The 15283-nt window shown below is 45.1% G+C and overlaps 1 protein-coding gene across 3 annotated transcripts in view; it reads right to left on the bottom strand.

The window, feature by feature from the left end:
* The window catches only part of CACNA1H (calcium voltage-gated channel subunit alpha1 H), a 120498-nt gene that overhangs the window by 81319 nt on the left and 23896 nt on the right, over window positions 1–15283 (bottom strand). For all 3 annotated transcript variants that reach the window (XM_071814943.1, XM_071814944.1, XM_065850450.2), the window contains exons 6-7: window positions 3755–3847; window positions 1066–1855 (exon numbers count right to left, since the gene is read on the bottom strand). In XM_071814943.1, coding sequence (XP_071671044.1) covers window positions 1066–1855; window positions 3755–3847 — 883 coding nt within the window. The remainder of the gene's footprint in view (window positions 1–1065; window positions 1856–3754; window positions 3848–15283) is intronic.

Raw genomic sequence — 15283 nt, 5'->3', positions numbered from 1 at the left:
CAGGCATTGAAAAAAACAGATGATGAGTTTTGCTTAAAGAGAATAAAAAATAGAAGCCAGATCTTTTTGACTTTTTACTGTTTGAGGGCTTAAGACTCTATTTTCAGCCTTTAGCTCCAGTCATGAGGACTGGAAACATTTTGCAAAATAGAAACCGAAGTGTTGCATGTGATCACTGCTCTAGCGGTGGGGGATTTACATGTGAATGGAGATAAAACTACACTAACTAGCAGTGCTGGTGTGGCTGCAGTCTGTACAGAATGGGACCAGATAGAGGTACAAAAGAGAACCCAGGATGCTCCTCGTTCATTCAGACTGAAGGGATCTCCAAATCTGCACTAATGCTCAGTCTCACATTTCTTCTGCATACGGGAGAGACGAGAGGGAAAGCCTGAGATCTGCAGCTCTCCTATACACCTGCCCACACATGAGCAAAACCCTGCAGCAGCCATGGACCTTCCACCAAAGTTCCTGCTCCTTCTCGCCAGAAAGAAATCTAGAGGCTCAGGGGCGTGTCAGAGTAGAACTAGGGGTTTCTAGAAGTGTCTGGTTTGAGTTCTTTCAGTGCCTCCCTGTCTTGAACTTCTTATGTTTCCTATACCTTAAGCTTCTCCAGCAGCTTCCACCTGCTCTTCCCTCTCAAGGTATCATCTCCCAGCAGCTGGGGCTTCTCTGCTGCAGGGCTGCAGCCAGCAGGTCCGTCATTCACCAGAGATGTAATTTCGGGGCTGCATAGATCTGTTCTTGACTGGGAACAGAGGGAGAACCTCCAGGATATCACTAAGCACATGAGAGGAGCTCAGAAACACCTGCTTTGTAACCACGGGAAAGAGGCCACCAGCAGTGGCCCGAACTCACTGCCCGGACCAACCTGTGTCTTGCTTTACCCAATGACTGCAAATACCAGAATAGAAGGAACTGAGCACTCAGTCCCCCAGCCTGTCCTACTTCAGCACTCAAACAGCGTTCACAAACCACCTCCATCTTCAGCACTATCCATGGCTATCATTAACACCTTAACTCTTGAGCAATTTTCCTAAGCAAAAAAAATCAGTTCGTCCTTACCATGCTCTCCTACCAGTTGCTGCAGCTTCCCGTAAGAATCTGTGCCCAAATTCACTGGGCTATTAACCACAGCCACAGGTGAATTGCCATTCTTCTTTCCTTTAGGAACCGCAACAGAAGTGGCTTTGCTAGTCGGAGAAGGCAGGATGGTAGGATAGTTCATGTTGCCGTGGTTGGAGAGTCCAGCAGTCAGTTTAATGCTTGCAGGGGCATTGGAAGACTTACAGTTCACTTGTGGTCCTTCGACATGACAGTCTGCATGGTAAATACTGTGCACAGACTCCGAATCTGGAGGAGGAGCAGGGCTCTGCAAGTTGGGTGATGGAGAAGGAAGCATCAACTGGCCTCCAGGTTTCATGACCTTGAGTTCCAGGTCGCAGATCTCAGGGTTGGAACATGGTCCCCGAGGGCTCCCGTTGCTGATGTGATAGTGGTGGTGGTGGTGGTGATGGTGGTGGTGGATGAGGTGGTGTATGGAGGTGATGCGCTTTTTGCCTCGGTGGCTTTGCCCATTTGTGGTGCTGTTGGGGTTCACTTTTTTCCGGCGCTTACTCTGCCAGTTATTGTAAAGGCGTATTGTCCGCCGTTTCATCTTCCTGAAGATGTGGCAGATGTACTTGAGCAGCTCCTCGTAGCAGCTCCCTGGCTCCGAGAAGCTGGCAATTGTGCTGTCGTTGGAGAGATAACGGGCCCGCTGCTCCTGCATCAGCTGGTTCTCCCGCTGCTTTGTTTCAGAAAACTGTGTTGCTATCACAACCAGGCACAAGTTAATCATGAAGAAGGAACCAACCTGGAGAAAACACAGGGAAAGGAATTAGCAGGGACTTGACAAAGGAAGACACGCTCTTCACCACCACATGCTGATCGGACTCAAAGTGTGGTTCCTAGAAATCCTGAGATTTCCAAACAAGCCGAATCTCAGGGTCTGCTCACCAAATGTTATGTCAACATGTGCCTGAGCTGCTAAATTTGTTTCTAAGCCATGTTAAATTATTTTGGCAATGGGAAAACAAGCTGCTAACAACAGCCTTCACTGCTTTCCTCACCTCAACAGTGATGACATTTGCTACTAACACAAGGTGAATGAAACACAACGCAATCAGTTACCACCACAAACCACATCACTAGTAAACATCTGGCCAGCCTGCAAGGAAAGATAGTCTGAAGTCCAATTTGTGCTGTACTGAAGCTGCCTCTTCTTCTGTCACTGCACACCCTGGCACGGTGTGTCCTCATTTTGAGGAGGACAATCAGGGTCCATGCATTTATGACCTTGTACTCTTGTGTCTCTTTGACACAGAGAAATGTACCTTCAGGAGACTCAGTGCTCCTAGAAAGGCCTGATTTATTGTCTGGTTGAATTGACATGTTCTTGGGTGATACCAGGTTCTCTAAATGAAGTCCCAAGGACAAGAATGCGAAGTGACATGAGGCTACCTCCTTCCCTCAGCTGTTGAGTCCACAAACTGGCTTTTTGACACTTGGGTTCATAAATCAGCTGAAGGAAAATGTCAAATATTCCCACCAGAGAATCAGGGCCTGTAGGCGTAGAAGGGACTGACGTCAAGAAAGCATCACTGTCTACATGGCCAAACCTCTGCGCTAAGCTCAGTAGAAAACGTATGGATTTAATCTAGGCCATTGTCTACTGAATCCTCAGGAGAAGCCATCGGGAGATTCTCCAGTTTGTAATATCAGCCTGGATACTCTTTGAGAAGCAGCAAGGGTGCCATTCCCAGCTGCAAGTGACTTGGAAATTAGTCACCTTCTGGCTTTTATGCAAGGATCTGTATGTTGAGAAGGGTTCAAAAGAGTGGAGCGTAAATCTCTACTATGCATGGCCCATTTCTAAATGCTCAAAAATCACTGGCTTCAGCACACCATCCATCACTGGGAAACTCTGTCACTGCTCTGGTCCATGCCTTTCCCATTGGTGGTGGGAGCTGTGGTGGTTTGACTTCCCAAGGCCTTCAAAACCACAGAGACGAGGATGGAGTTATATGTAAAGAACATCCAGCCACAACAGCCCTTCAAAGTGCCTCTGTCCCCTGTCTTACCTGATACCTATATGGTATTTTTCCCTCTGCTCTTCTCCAGACTAAAACGGTTAACTTTTCCACAGATGTAGACCTCTGCAGAAGGTTTTGCCCATTGTAAAAAAAGAACCTTCCTAACATGAGATGGCAGCTTCTGAAGGCAACCTCCAGTGAGTAATATCTTGTCTTTAGGAACAATAGCACTGTGAGACCTTGAAAAGGTGCATTACTGTTATTTAAAGGGCTCTGGAGAAGTTCAACAGTTTGAAATGAGGTGTCCTCTGGCACACTGAGGAGGCTAAAGGAAGGAAGGATACAGCCTCTCCACTTTCTGTTCTCATCAGCAGTTGCTTGGCCAAGGCACAGTATTTAGGACGCATGAAGGTGACAAGACCAAGACTGGGAGAGTAAGAGGGAGGGGTGACCATATGGCTTGACAAGCTGTAACTATGCATCACACGTGACACTAAAAGGGATTGTTGTAGTCAATAATCTGTCCGCACAGCACTAATCACAACCTGCATGATTACGCTTTATGGCGGGAGGAGGGTCTCCCACCCTGAATCCCAGCTGGCTTTCCTCTGTGAAAAGCCCAGGGAGCAACTTTACCCCACAAGGACAAGCAATGGGAGCATCTCACAGTTCATACTTACTATTATAAGCAATATAAAATATATAAAATTGTAAAAAGAATGTGCATCCATCACATAATACATGATGTCAACCCATCCTTCCAGGGTTATAACCTACAGGAAGACAGAGAAAGAAAGTGTAAGAACAAAAGTGAACCAAAAAGTTAGTAAACATCAATATTCTGATAGTGCCTGGTACTCATCACTCAACAGCATCTCTCAGGATCCCGCTGCACTTCTTTTCCCACTTGGTTTACGAGAGCAGCAATGTGTGACCAAAGGACTGGCCTGAGGTTTCCACAGGAATTAAAATGGTTAAAATGATAAAACACTACAATAAACCATCTGAAACACTGGTTCTGAGCCAGTGCAAAGAAATTCCAAGGAAGGATTATAGAGGCAAAAGCCTCTCAGTGTAGAGACCTTAGCTTTTACCTTGAGCTCCTGGTTTGTTATCCCCAAAATTCCTAAGTCTTTAAAGCCAATTTTGTTTTTGTAAAACCAATTTCTTTGCGATTCCTACTGGCTCATCATTACAACTGTATCACCAGTATCATAGTGGGAAAGCATCTGAATGGAAGAGAGTTACTTTAATTAAATGTAGAATTGATTTCATACTCGTTTTCTCAGTCTTCCTTCCACTAAAAAAGAAGCTGAGGATTTAATTAACACCACACAGGCTGTGTGCAGAGCACAGCGAATCCTGCCATGTAATTTACACTTTTTATTTAGATAAAACATATCAAGCTTCTAGTGCTATCTTGCTACTAGTCCTAGAGCTGAAATTCTAGCACAATTTCCAAGAAAATCAAAGCTCCTGTCTGAATTTACTTACACTTACGTACCCTATTTGCTATGCCTGATGTGAGTGTCGGTGGTTCTAGCATAAACCCCGAATTGCTGCCTGCCTCCAATTTTGGTGGCATCATTCTCGATTTAAACCATGTTTGCAGTGAAGGAACTGTGAATTATCTTGCTGTGAACAAGACAAGGATGAAGCTTCATTGGTGTAGAGGACTTTCTGTATGACGTGTGCAGAAAAGCTGATCCATAAAGCCCTTGCTGTTGAGGCAGTGAATAAAACACCGTTCTTGTCCCATCTGGAGCATCAGGGCAAAACACGGGCAGGGAAATCAGATATGAATCTTTGCCATTTTTCTCCTCCTCTTTTACTCAAGGGACTGTCAGAGCCCATCACATCAGCTCATGGGGGCTGGAAGAGAAACACCCCTGACTCCAGCTTCCTCGCACCCTAAAGCCCAATGTGGTGATGTCTTACCTGCAAGTTTTCAAACCCACTTGCCATGTTGAAGCACACACAACTTACCACCCACCATGCAGCTGGGGAAGAAGCGAATATAGCTCCATGCTAAAACCAATAAACATGATCTGCCAAAGAGCAGGTAAAAATTGTCTCTGCAGCTGTTTTATTCTGTCAGCGTTGCTAAAGGCTTGGAGCAATCAGGTCTGATGAGATGCTGGCTGCATTTACACAAACTGCACCCACCTCTCCTGTTCCTCATTACACACATTAGATGTTGTTTTGCATCGCAACCTCGCTGCTGGTTAGTGATGTATAGGTATCAGACAGCAATGCTATGCTGCTGGCATGGGTTTAACAAAACCAAAAAGAATGCTTTTGGTCAGCAGGAACACCAGAGATCAATCTACGGTACAAAGTTTTCAGCAACAGAAGCGTTTTTTTTGTGTAGACCCAAGTGCTATTATTCACCGTGGAGTCTTGAGAAGGGGTTAAGCTGTCTGGGCAGACACAGGCAGTAATCAGTCTGTTCAGTGGCGTGAGACGGACAAGCAATCAAACTCGAACTGCCCTTTCCTGCCTTCCCTTTAACACGGTTGAAACATTTATAGAGAGCAAAGTTCTTTTCGGCTGCATTCCTCACCTGCCTGGGCTGTGCACAGCAGCCGATCGACTCCTGCACTCGATCCCTGTGCAGGTTCATGGGGAAACTGGAGGGATCAAGGTGGGAGGTGACACAAGGCTAAACCAAATCAGCTACCTAAGAAACAGTCTCCTTTGTGCTGTTCGGAGCCCTCTCCCTTCCTTTCTCTCTGTTTGATGGGCATTTCCGAGTCAGGCTGCCACAGCTGGCACAGCAGATGCTCCAGCCATTTACACTTGGGGATGAAAAATGAGCCCAGGGACTCAAAACATATTGGATCCACCTCTTCACCAAATTTGCATTTGGCTTGCAATCCTCAAATTGAATGTATTAAAACGATTAAACACAGAGCCCTCTCTACAAAAGGAGTTACCTGAGGGCTGCTGCTTGGCTGCTGCAGGCGTTGCCAGCTCCCCACCTGGGAAACAGCTGCTGGGATAACACTCAGGGCCAACCAACACTTATAGAGGGATTTTTCTTGCACGCTAGACAGCATTTCAGCAAGAATCAATCAACGCACCACATTTCTGCTCTGGAGGGCTGAGCTCATCCGGCTCTCAGATTATTTAAGATGTAATTAGAATTTGCATTATTTACTGCTCACTTGTAAACCAAAGGGATACAGGAGGGATAAACAGATTGCTGGGCTTTTGTTCTCCTGTTTGACATCTTTGTGGATTCATTCTTGGACTCACCACCCAGTATAAACGCAGCAGTACCTAGGAGGAGGATTCCTGAGCTGGCGAGGATTAGCAAGTACTAGCAACCCTGTAAGACAGCGTGCTCACAGACATCTGCCTTCTTTTTAAAATCAAATAGCTCTGGAGAAATGCAGGACAACACACATGCACAGCCACCTGTCTGGAGTGAAACAGTGTCTGTGATTTTTACAGCCCAATTCTTGCCATGCTCTGGTCTTTCATGCTGTCCTTTAAAGTGTTTCGAATGACTTTACAAGTACATTTTTTATCTAGCCTGAGATTTCACTTCATATCCCCAGCAAGGCCTTGGTGTAAATGGGAACCAGAGTATTTGAATTTGCCAACAGCTGGTGTATGTGGCATGAACTAAACTCTTTGTTTTCGGAACCAAGACAAAGGCACCTGGTGCAAGGTTCAGTGCTGCAGTGCACAGTCTGATCCTACACATTTATTCTCAGACCAGATGAGCTCAGAGGGAAAGCCAGCAACTCTCGCTATTCTCCCAAGAACAGGGATGTATTTTTTCAGTGTTGCTTTGCCTCATGTGCCTCCCTTGGGGCAGCCTGAATGCAACACCACCTACTTCAGTAAGCAGAAATGACTTCTTCCTCTCTTCAGTTTCCAATCTGATTAATCCAGTTGACTGCAGCTCCAGCATTTGGCCCTCCAAGCCTTTTACAGATGTCTTCCAGGGACCTGGAGCACCTTTCTTGTGCTTTCCAATCTCAGAAATCCATTGTCAGTAATTAAATTCTGTTCAAGCCATGGTTGTTCACAGACAGACATATTAAGCAGCGTCTCCAAATGCACCAGTTCAAAGCTTCCAATAAATACAACATACAATTATTTATCAACAGAGATAAGACGGCAAGAAACACGTTTCCTAATTGTGTTCTGATGAAAAAGATGTGCAGGACACGTGGCACGCTAAAATTGGCAGCTGCAGGGAAATAGCTGAAAGATTCAATTAAGATGATTGGCAAGGTTGTCCTGGGGGCTGCTGCCAACTGGAATCACACGCTGCAGACCTGGTGGGAAAGGAGATGCTGCCCCCTTCGCGTGGGGAAATGATTTTTGCCTTTGAGGGACAGAGCTGTCCTCTAAGCCATGGGAGATCCTGCGTGATGCTCAGTCTGGTCCCTCCTGTTGCTCATTCAGCCCCTCACCTCATACACAGGGATGGGATAAATCATTTGTCTCCCATCAATACCTATGAGGCTGAGCGCTAAAGCCCCGAGTCTTGTGTCTGATCCCCCTATCACTGCAAGGATTCAACAGAAAACTCACTCCGGTGAATGTAAAGACAGATTTTTGACTTCATTGATCTTCGGCTTGGACACCATCCATGCAGCCCCCAGCCAGGCACTCCCTGATCACCACACTAATACGAGCAGGACGAGATAATCAGATATTTGGGTTTTTTATGTCTTCTATTCTGTGATTCTGATCCTCTTGGTTTGCTCACGCCACAATAATTTTATCAGTTGTAACAGAGATGCTCATCTGATTTATAGTAGCATAATAGGGGACAGAATCGGGTCTTCTAGTCAAGCTAATCAGAATCAATCTAAAACTCAAGAGCGAAAATCAAAAGGGAGATGTAGATGAAAGATGCTGGCAATTAACTCAGACCTCCTCATTGTTCCCAGGGAGACAGGAGGTTTACGTTGTTTTTTCTGGGGTCACTTCAAAGGTCTCTGCAGAACAATTTCTTTTATTATGTCCAGAAAATTTCATCATAAAAATCCTTGTCTTTGAGCTCTGCCAAAATTTTTGCAAGTTCTTGGCTATAATCCATTAATTCAAGAGCAGGTTATTTTTTGCTTTAGTGTCAGTTAAGAAAAAGAAAAGAATCATCCGGGGCGGGGGGGGAGAAAACCAACACCCAAACTCCAACTGCTTCAATTACTAAAGTCAAACACTGGATTACTTTCTATGTATTAGAAAGTACTAATGGCTAGTGCCAGCTGGACTGCTGCAGAGATCAGCCTTGAGGTACCACTAATCAATGGGAAATGAGGAAAGTTTGGAAAATTACTGTGTGAAACGAAGCTGAAAAGATTCAAAGACCTGAACATGCAGCATAGAAACCTCCAGCCTGGCCCCAGTCCTTCTCAAGGCAGGATTGCACTGCTGTGATTACCCGAACAAACTGCATTTGTAGAGACAGCCTCCCCAAGCCTGGCAACCAAAATCAGCATCTCGTGCTTTGATCAAAACCCCTAAAACGCAGAGCTCTGGCAAACAGAAATTTCCTTGGTGGCTGATTTCAGGATTGCAGGTGCTTGTTCAACTCAGTGCCCAGCCCGAGCAGGATATAGAGCAACATATAGAGAAACCCAAGTCTTTCCAGATCATTTGAAGTGTTCATCTTAATTGACACCTATAATTTGCAGGCAGACTCTATTTCTTTAGCCTAAATTGGGTCCTTTGGGGACAAGATGGGCATTATCTGCATGAAAATCAATTATGCTGAACCAAACAGCAATTTTGAGCACTGCCATGATTATCTGTTTTTCTTTACTTTTTATCTCATCGTTTCCTTGGCCCTGCTACAAGGTTTTTGTTTTGTTTTATTACTTATTTTTATAAAGCTCATCAAGACAAGATCCAATGATAGCATAAATTGCAAGAGCTATTAATTACTATGATGGTCTCAGTAAGTTTTATCAGGCCTTTAGTATTCATTTCTGAAAGCCTCTTATCTATGCATCGTGCCCTCTCGGGCATATTGATTTGGCCAGCAAGCCCTGGTCAGTGAATAATGGAGTATTCCCCTTCCCTACGCAGAGTGCTTGGCAGCTGATCAAATCACTATTTTTGAAGTCAGCTTCACAATTTTAATTATTTCCTCGTGACACACGTCGTTAAGTAACCTCTGTGCCCAGAAAAACAGGTTTTATTATATTCTCAGTAATGTCCTTTGAACTGATTCCTTTCCTTTCACTTTGAGGACCTGTTTCCTTTCCAAAGCAACTTTAGCCATTTCTTTATAAATTGAGCGCCTTGCAAAGCCTGCGTCTGTTCTGAAAAGTGCAAAACAGAAAATAAAAGGAAACTGTGCAACCTTGCATTTGTCTTTGATTCATGACGTTTCAAATTTGCTCCACGTAAATGTGATCTCTGGCCAGCACTACCAGTTCACAGTGAATCTTGAAAACCAGAGTGCAGCCAGCATACAATGAAGTTGGACACTTCACTGCTGCTGTCGTTGGTGGCCCAGAACCTCACAAAAGTGAATCTATAAGCTTAAAAATGGAATAAAACCTCAACAACTTTTGCCGTCTCCATTTCACACTGAATAATGCACGATCCCCATCCGATAGCAAAACCATCACTGATTTCAGATGACTGCTGCTTATAAAAGATCACATCTCAGTCCATATTCATGAGGTTTGATTTACTGTGATAATTATCCTGTCTTCATTGTTTGTGTAAAGTATCTCATGCACAGGGAATGTATTTAACTGTTTAGCTTCAGCAATAATGAGTCCATTATCATAGAGAGAGCCATAAATCAGAGTTCCATAGCAGAGCAAAGCTGAAAGATGAAGAGTCTGCAACAAGGAGAGGGGAACTGAAGCCAGACTTAGATCTTGCTTACAGATGAAGGCACCGCATAGCAATTCTATGAATGACTGCGCTACTCCAGACACCACTGTCTGGAACACAGCAGCAGCTTGGGGTACTGACCCAATGCAAAAAACCAAGGATTTTTGTTATTTGTATTGTTACACATTGTTCCAAATTATATTAGAGACCATTGACAAAGGGTGCAGAGCTCCAAGAACAACCAGCCCTCTGTGCAGGACTGTGACACCAAACACACTGCAGGTGTCCCAGTGTCTAAGCTTTGGCGGGTGTCTTGCTCTCCTGGATGGACCTGCCAACACCACACAGTCTGCAGACGGTTGTGTGGGGATGATGGAGCTGAACCTTTGGCTTGGCATGGGCTATGTACAGCTCCTACTGCAAGGTGCAATAGCAACAATTGATCATGGAGCAGGTTTGGGGCAATCCATCCAAATAAAGATTTCCCTATAAGAATTATTGATGTACCTCAAGACCAGTAGCTTTTTCATCACATAACTGGACTCCAGATCAGGCCATGGCTTGCTGCAGGCACCCCTTTTGACTCTGAATACAAGAATCTATGATTGAGGAAGGATTAAACCCTTTCAAAACTAGAGTTTGCAGTAGGTTTCTGTGCCACGCTGGGTCCCTCAAATACCTCCCATAGGTTAGCAGGTCCAGACCTGGAATCAGGATTGGTGTCTCTGACTGGTGCTAGATGGAACTATTTCTTCTAGCCTTCAAAATGACGGAGATTTTTTGAAAAGCAACTAATCCTCTTGGAAGCACACTCTGAGATGCTTTAAAGGGGATGGATATTTTTAGATTGGGTATTCAGCATGAAAGCTCTTCAAATGCAGAAAACGATGTTTATTTGGCTGACCAAATTAAAAAAAGCAGCAGCAACAAAACTCAAAGCCCATCATTTAGAGTGAAATATTTTTTGGTGATCCAAAACAAATTCAAGTCTAGCGACAAAGCATCATCTTGAAGTGGTGCAAATTAAAAGCATAGAATTCTTCTCCCTTTTTTTTCCTCCCCAGCCAAAACTTCTTGCCAAACTCAGCACAGATAAGCATTGTTGACACATTTCTTCAGTTTAAAGAATGAACTATTCGAGAAAAAAGTCCTTTTGGCCAAAAAATTATCTACTCGATGAACTCCGAAAACATGGGCACCCAGTGTGATAGCTGCTTCTGAAGAACGGGGCCCACAAAACCAAACGTTGCACACATAAATACAACTGCAGTCGGAAGCCTCAGGCTTCTTCCCTTCCCTTCCCTTCCCTTCCCTTCCCTTCCCTTCCCTTCCCTTCCCTTCCCTTCCCTTCCCTTCCCTTCCCTTCCCTTCCCTTCCCTTCCCTTCCCTTCCCTTCCCTTCCCTTCCCTTCCCTTCCCTTCCCTTCCCTTCCCTCTCAGTGGGTCTTTGGCTGTTCCCCAAAATACTTAAAACATCTGCAAGTGGAAGAACAGAGGTTGCAGTAGACAGGCAAGCAAACGCATTAGTAGTATCTTGGGTACAATACTCCTGAGACATCGGGGTAACCATTCCTGAGCTGTCATTTCGTAAGGAGCTTGGTTAAGGTACCCTGAGGTCCCAGCAACAAAGCAGGAGAAACAGGCCCTCAAAATGTGCCTGTTAATGTCCATGTGAGTGACAGCCCAGCTATGAGGAAGATGTGGGAGTAGGAACTGAGAGAAACAACCCTGTCAATTCTGTTCTGCCAGCAGGTTCCAGGTTTTGCTCACATTAAGGGAAAGCAATGGTAGAGCTTCAGGTCTTGCCTCCTTGAATGAGATCTTTTCCTGAGCAAGCGACAGTGTAGACAAGGAGGGACTTCAAGTTCATTCTTACGTTTGGCCATAGCAGAAATGCATTCAAGTGCATGTCATTTTTGTTTTTATTTGAACAGAAGATACGGTTCACATTACATAGCTAGCAGAAAGATTTCCAGGCAGGAAGAAATCCTCAGAGAAGGATTTCCACCATGACGAACAGAGGCAGAAACTCTGTGAAGCGGGCAACAGCCGTGGAACAGAACAGGGCACCAAACCACGGGGAAATGAGACAAATGAACCTTCCTCTTTCCAAACCTGAAATCCCCCCCTCAAGCTCTGCACCTTCCAGCTGGTCCATCTCCAGGGTTGCAGATCCAGGCAGAAGCAGAGTCAGCAACACAGAGACAAAACAAGCTCCTTGTCAGCACGCAGCGCAGGGTCAGAACGAATAAACCCTTGATTAGATGGAGATAGCTTACACCGGCTCCCAGGGGCTTTGTTTTTGACAAGCTCGAGCGCAGAAGAGGTAACTCCACGTCAAAACAAAAGGGCTGTTTCTGCAGGTGGCCTGCGGCAGGCGGCTGTCACCGCCAGCTGTCCTACCTGCTCGGCAGCCTGCCATCGCCTCGGGAGGAAAGCACCCGAGAAGGACAAATCCAGGAAGAAGTGGGTGGCACCAATTCCCCCACTTTCCCTCGCAAACCTGTTCTCTCTCCTGAGCTGGTCACCCGCACCTTCGTGGCTGTGACACACTCCTAGTTTTGGTGAGACCAAAGTGCAAAGAGAAGTTCTCCATCTAAGCACAGCGTGGAGATAACACCTTCAACTCTTGCTGAGCAGACAGTTCCTTTAATGCTGCTCTATTTCCAGGCATCTTTCTTCAGAAGGTGATTCAGCTTTTCATTTCTTGGGCATTCTTATCATGTCGTGTACCTGCTGGGCTTGTCTTCAGCTCTCGTGAATGCAAGCAGGTGTTTCTTTTCTTCTTCTTTTTCTCCTGACAGCAGCAAAGGGGCTGCTGAATGCAAAGCATTCTCCTCTGAGAATTCCCTCGCTAGGGCTTTCTGATGATGGGTAGAGATGTGATACTTGTATTACTTGATTAACTTGTTAACTGAGATGTCTTCTTAAGCGGAACCTCACAGAGGCAATATGCACTCAGAACAACATAAGCCAGAAACGGAATCATTAATCTGAGAGCTGCATCCAAGGATTAATTTCAAGAGGGTCTTTAAGTAAGGAAGCCCCTTAGAAAATGCAGTTGAAATTCATGTGAAGAGGTCACTGAAAAGGTAACGTATCCATCACCAGAAATGTCAAAGCCCCTCTGAATTGTCAGACAAATCTTCTCTCTTATACCGGATGGACAATTCCTGAAATGTCCATGTAATCTTTTCCTATTCGTTTGCTCTCCAAGTTCAGTCCTTCCAAGTAAATACTGGAAGGAGGCACAGGGGAACAGCTTGTTCCCTTCATCTCGCCTTGGTTCTGCCCCAGCTGTTGGTTATTGCTCCTCCAACTCTGCCTCACCAGTTTTGCCAAAAGCATTGCTTCCTGATGTCAAGTGCTAGTAAAGGTCTTTCTTTTCTGCAAGTCAGACATGAAGTCATCCAAGCGATTATTCTGTGGTTTGCAAAGTAGCTTAAATCATCTCTTCTTCCCAAACTGAGTATCTTACCAGCCACCCAGCCCCCTTTCATTTTATCAGGGTTTCTCCATTCAGGTCTGGCCACACCGACACTGATGGTTAAGAAGGTGGCAGCGTTTTGGTTGCTCCACTGAGAATGTCAGTAATTCAAATTAAATTGGACTTTGGTTAGGTGGGTAATTCATCATTTGCAGTATGACAACAATACCTGTAATTACTGCTCTTATTGTTGCGGCTGAAATTCATGTGCAATAAAGGGATCTTAATATCATGCCAAACCTCACAGTTAATTTAGGTTCCATCTCCTTTCATTTATTCTGTAATAAGCTAATTAGTTCACATAATTTGCCAATGAACGTGCCTTTGTAACAAATATATACATGAATTAGCCTATTACACAACAAATGAGGGGAATCAAAACATGAATCATTTGCAGGATTACATAAGGAATTATCATCCTTTCAAACACCTATGGATGCAGCCAACGTCTTTATTACTTTAAGATTTTATTATCTGTCCTAAGTTGGTTCTCCTGTCCAATGCCTCTGACTTACTCTTGTGTCGGGAAGGTCAACAATGCATTTGACTGTTCTGCACGCCCCGCAGCCACATGCCGGGCTACTTGCAAATTCAAGATCACTACCGCGAAGTTAAAAAATGCCTTTCAGCTCAGCTGCTTAAATCCAAATCCTGGCAGCTGAAAGGGTTGGCCATGCCGCCAGCCTCCTGCCTTGGCACACCCTTCACAAGGACGTTCTGGAGTAGAGATCTTCAGATTTCCCTGTCAAACTCTGCTTTTGATTTCGTTTGTTCACAGTTTGCACAGTGTCAGACTGTGCCCTTGGAAACGCTTGGGGACAACTCAGAGTCACTGCACTTCAAAGCTTCCTTTGGAATCACCTGTGGGGCTCGTTTCACCAGCCTCCCTCCTGACAGCTCTGACACCACACTGAGTTTCCAGCTCATCTCGGATAAATCATGAGGGATGCTCCATCCAGCTGAGTTCTGAGGTTGCCATTACGCAAACTGGAGGCTTGCCAGACCTTGAGGTCCAGTCCATTGTAATGCTTGCAAAGAACCACATATTCATTATTCCCCAGAAGGGACCAGGACAACTGAATCCATCTCATCCAGAACACAGCACAGTGCTTTCTGCCCACTAATTCAATACCAATTCACAGGGTAGCTCCTGAGGTACTAAACCCATCAGCTCTACTTTGAGGCCTCATTCAACTGCTTACCTGGTGCTCCCCAGCATCCACTGTTACATGTAATGAGAGCACACCTCAATATCTTGGTTAAATGTTCTTTGCTTACAGCAATTGTTCTGATTTAGCATCCAGCCTCTTGCAGTAATGATTCACTCTCTCCATATCAAGGTCAAGCAAGAGCTTTACTCCCAACAGCTTCTTCTTATTACCTGGACTCACATTGCTTTCAGATTCTAAAAGTGAGACCTTACTTCTGAAAGGAATAAAGATGTAAGACGAGTTTTTGGCTGGAAATACTCTTTAGCATTTGGATGGCCTAAGCAGCTCTAAACCTCTTGGCAGCTGCCAAAATGATCTAGGGATACAATATCCAACTTTGTCAGACACTCTGCTCTGCTCAAAGGAATCAGTTGAAACCTCTGCTGTGGCTTCTGTGTTCTTCCTGGCTTAAAACTGGACATTTTCAAGCCGAAGAAATGAAATACCAACACGAAATGGAAACTTGCAGCCTGCAAAAAGGCTCAGGGAATAAAAAGGAAGCAGCAGCCCTTGAGAAGCACCTGCTCGTTGCCGATGCGCTCACATGGGTGCTTTACAGCCCATCGCCCTCTGCCCTGTCCTGGCAAGAGCATTGCTGGGAGCCAGATGGGACCTCCTGGGCACGTCCATCCAGCTCTGCCAAAGAACTATGCGAGAGCAGAACAAAGAGAACACAAGCGCAGCCAGAGACCTATC

This window comes from Patagioenas fasciata, chromosome 15 (genome assembly GCF_037038585.1).
Source record: "Patagioenas fasciata isolate bPatFas1 chromosome 15, bPatFas1.hap1, whole genome shotgun sequence".
In the NCBI taxonomy this organism is placed as follows: domain Eukaryota; kingdom Metazoa; phylum Chordata; class Aves; order Columbiformes; family Columbidae; genus Patagioenas; species Patagioenas fasciata.
Note: the sequence above shows the minus strand (reverse complement) of the source record. Positions and strands in the feature narration are given on the sequence as shown.